The 4,011-nt window shown below is 48.0% G+C and overlaps 1 protein-coding gene across 1 annotated transcript; it reads left to right on the top strand.

The window, feature by feature from the left end:
* Window positions 1-1,154: 1,154 nt before the first annotated feature.
* On the top strand, window positions 1,155-2,874 carry LOC134734089 (ATP-dependent RNA helicase DDX19B-like). The gene has a single exon (XM_063625507.1). The coding sequence runs from the start codon at window positions 1,225-1,227 to the stop codon at window positions 2,569-2,571; it is 1,347 nt and encodes a 448-aa protein (XP_063481577.1). The 5' UTR covers window positions 1,155-1,224; the 3' UTR covers window positions 2,572-2,874.
* Window positions 2,875-4,011: the final 1,137 nt, after the last annotated feature.

Raw genomic sequence — 4,011 nt, 5'->3', positions numbered from 1 at the left:
AATAACTCAGAATTGACATTACCAAATTACTACATTCTGCCATCCCACAGTACTATCCGTAGAAGTAGCTGAGTGTATGTCTATCACCACCTCCTCTATCACCACCAACTCAATGGCCTGAGCTGACCATGAGTCATCAAAGAAAATGTTACAAATGTATGTAAAGATTTAATGGGTTCCTAGAAAGGAGCTGACGCTTCTGTATAGCAAAACTACTCAGTAGAACGTGGAGAGAGTTACCCAAAGCCTTTTACTCACTCCCAGCTTCTCAGGCTCTTCCTAGATGGCTGGGCTTCTGAGGGTCAGATTCCTAGAAAGGAGACCATTATTCTGTTCATCCAACATGACTCTCAACACAGAGAGTGCTTCAAGGTGCTTTGTCTTTTAGATACATGCATAATTACTATCACTGAAATATAAGTTGGTGCACAAGTAATTGCGGTTTTTGCCAAGAAAAGTAATGGCAAAAACCACAATTACTTTTGCACCAGTGTAATAATTAGCGTCTTCCATTAATCTTTCTCTAGAAATTTGAGAGAGACTTCAGCTGAGTTAAATTCACGTCTCTGACACTGGGTTTCTCTTTCCAGCCTGTAAGGACCACTTTGAGGATGATGAGACGCATCCTGAGCAGAGCCAGCGAGGCATGGCCCCTTGAAAACAGCCCTTGTTTCCCAATCACATGATCTCAGCTCCTTCTCCAGTGGCACTCATCGCATTATTCCACAGTCACTGAGCTTCTCTCACCCAACAGATATTTGCAAAGTCCCATGATGTACCAGGCACCAGGAGAGCACTGAAGGTCCTTTCCAGAAGCCCCCATCAGTGAAGGGAACAGAGAGGTGGCAGCAGTCTGTCCTGCCTCGTGGCCAGGAGGTAGCAAGTACAAAGTCCCTGGGGTCTTGGAGGACAAAGTGACCAGCTCTGCTGCAAGGGAAAGGAGGAAGCTTTCCAGAAGAGGGGACATTTGAGCTGAGCCTTGAAGGCCAAAAAAGAGGAAGAGTGCCTGTAATCCCAGCTACTCAGGAGGCTGAGGCACGAGAATCACTTGAACCTGGGAGGCGAGGTTGCAGTGAGCTGAGATCGCACCACTGAACTCCAGCCTGGGCGACAGAGTGAGACTCTGTCTCAAAAAAAGAACGGAAGGGGAACCCCCGGAGCCCACGATCCCTCGTGCCATCCCTCGAATCCGCCAGCACGAGCGTCCCACCCGCGCCTGGGACCATGGCCACTGACTCATGGGCCCTGGCGGTGGACGAGCAGGAAGCGGCGGCCGAGTCGTTGAGCAACTTGCATCTTAAGGAAGAGAAAATCAAACCAGATACCCATGGTGCTGTTGTCAAGACCAATGCCAATGCAGAGAAGACAGATGAAGAAGAGAAAGAGGACAGAGCTGCCCAGTCCTTACTCAACAAGCTGATCAGAAGCAACCTTGTTGATAACACAAACCAAGTGGAAGTCCTGCAGCGGGATCCAAACTCCCCTCTGTACTCGGTGAAGTCTTTTGAAGAGCTTCGGCTCCCACAGAACTTAATTGCCCAATCTCAGTCTGGTACTGGTAAAACAGCTGCCTTCGTGCTGGCCATGCTTAGCCAAGTAGAACCTGCAAACAAATACCCCCAGTGTCTATGCCTCTCCCCAACGTATGAGCTCGCCCTCCAAACAGGAAAAGTGATTGAACAAATGGGCAAATTTTACCCTGAACTGAAGCTAGCTTATGCTGTTCGAGGCAATAAATTGGAAAGAGGCCAGAAGATCAGTGAGCAGATTGTCATTGGCACCCCTGGGACCGTGCTGGACTGGTGCTCCAAGCTCAAGTTCATTGATCCCAAGAAAATCAAGGTGTTTGTTCTGGATGAGGCTGATGTCATGATAGCCACTCAGGGCCACCAAGATCAGAGCATCCGCATCCAGAGGATGCTGCCCAGGAACTGCCAGATGCTGCTTTTCTCCGCCACCTTTGAAGACTCTGTGTGGAAGTTTGCCCAGAAAGTGGTCCCAGACCCAAATGTTATCAAACTGAAGCGTGAGGAAGAGACCCTGGACACCATCAAGCAGTACTATGTCCTGTGCAGCAGCAGAGACGAGAAGTTCCAGGCCTTGTGTAACCTCTACGGGGCCATCACCATTGCTCAAGCCATGATCTTCTGCCATACTCGCAAAACAGCTAGTTGGCTGGCAGCAGAGCTCTCAAAAGAAGGCCACCAGGTGGCTCTGCTGAGTGGGGAGATGATGGTGGAACAGAGGGCTGCGGTGATTGAGCGCTTCCGAGAGGGCAAAGAGAAGGTTTTGGTGACCACCAACGTGTGTGCCCGCGGCATCGATGTTGAACAAGTGTCTGTCGTCATCAACTTTGATCTTCCCGTGGACAAGGACGGGAACCCTGACAACGAGACCTACCTGCACCGGATCGGGCGCACGGGCCGCTTTGGCAAGAGGGGCCTGGCAGTGAACATGGTGGACAGCAAGCACAGCATGAACATCCTGAACAGAATCCAGGAGCATTTTAATAAGAAGATAGAAAGATTGGACACGGATGATTTGGACGAGATTGAGAAAATAGCCAACTGAGAAGCTCCACCAGCCACTGGTGCCAGCCCTGGCACTGCCCCTGCACAGGAGACAAGTGTGTTCAGGGCACAGGCCCCGACATCACCCCAAGGACAACGGCACAAGTAGAGAGAAACTACCTACCTCACTTCAAATTATGTTTGGACTTGACAAAAATGTATGCAAATGATGAGGGATGGTAGAAAAAAATTATTTACACAACCTTGGAAGATTAGGCATGAATACACAGAGATTTACCTTTTGGAAGTTTCATCTTTTAAAAAAAAAAAAAAAAAAAAAAAAAAAAAAAAAAAAAAAAAAGAACGGAAGGGTATTTCTGGCAGAGGAAGTGGCTTGTGCAAAGGCACAGAGGTGTGAATGTTTGCAGCTTCTGTGGAGCTGAGGCAGAGGCTGAGGCCAGACTGCAAATGTCCCATCAGTGTCCATGCATCACCATAGAGACAGTCTGAGCAGAATTGGGAAAGGATCCAAGAACCCCCCTCCAGTCCCTTACCTCTTGGCTGGAGCTCATCCCAGGAGACCTGCAGCCCTCCTTTACAATCCAGGAATTGAAGGTTCCACAAAAGCCTGCGAGACAGGTCCCCCCAAGCGCAGGCACATCTTAAAGAGCTTGTGATCTTTTGCTGGCGACGGTGCCTGCAGATGACCAACTGGACCACAGAGTGGCAGATCCCCTGGCCTAACAGGCTAAAAATAGTCCCAGTGTAGATTTCCAGACAAGACTGACGCACTCAAACCAAAAAGACTCACAGATTTGCACAGTTGATGAAAACTAAAATATCAAAAGGCTCCTCCAGCCTGCAGAGTACCTTACTCAACCAGACAGAGATTTAAGCAAGATAGATTCGTTCTCTGAGCTTCTGCCAGATCCCGGGAGGAGAGGCCAGGGAGTTTGTTATCATCTCTTAAGTAAACCATGATTCATCCCCATAGCAGAAAAAAGAATGAGGTGGCAGTATATATACTGACTTGGAAAGACTCTAGGACATAGTAAATGATAAAAGCAAACTGCAGAATATATGGAATCACAGATATACTAAATTAAAAAGTGTGTGTGGTGTGTGTATGCATGTGTGTGTGTTCATGTATAAATGCATGGCAAAAAGCCTGGAATTCCTCACAACCACGCCATGCAGTAGTATTGTTACCCATTTAAGCTTTTGTGAGGTTAAGTAACTTGACCATATGGCATAGTAAATATGGCTATTATATCCAGACCATATGGAACTGGATTATGATAACAATCGCTGAGATTTATATAGCAAATTTTTTTTAAAGAACTGAAGAATAGCCGGGCGCGGTGGCTCACGCTTGTAATCCCAGCACTTTGGGAGGCCGAGGCGGGCGGATCACAAGGTCAGGAGATCGAGACCACGGTGAAACCCCGTCTCTACTAAAAATACAAAAAAAATTAGCCGGGCGTGATGGCGGGCGTCTGTA

The sequence above is a fragment of the Symphalangus syndactylus genome, chromosome 2 (genome assembly GCF_028878055.3).
Source record: "Symphalangus syndactylus isolate Jambi chromosome 2, NHGRI_mSymSyn1-v2.1_pri, whole genome shotgun sequence".
NCBI classification, from domain to species: domain Eukaryota; kingdom Metazoa; phylum Chordata; class Mammalia; order Primates; family Hylobatidae; genus Symphalangus; species Symphalangus syndactylus.
This window is presented reverse-complemented; position numbering and strand designations above follow the sequence as displayed.

Coding starts and splice junctions, on each gene's coding strand:
- LOC134734089 (XM_063625507.1), top strand. CDS start 1,225: ATGGCCACTGACTCATGGGCCCTGGCGGTGGACGAGCAGGAAGCGGCG.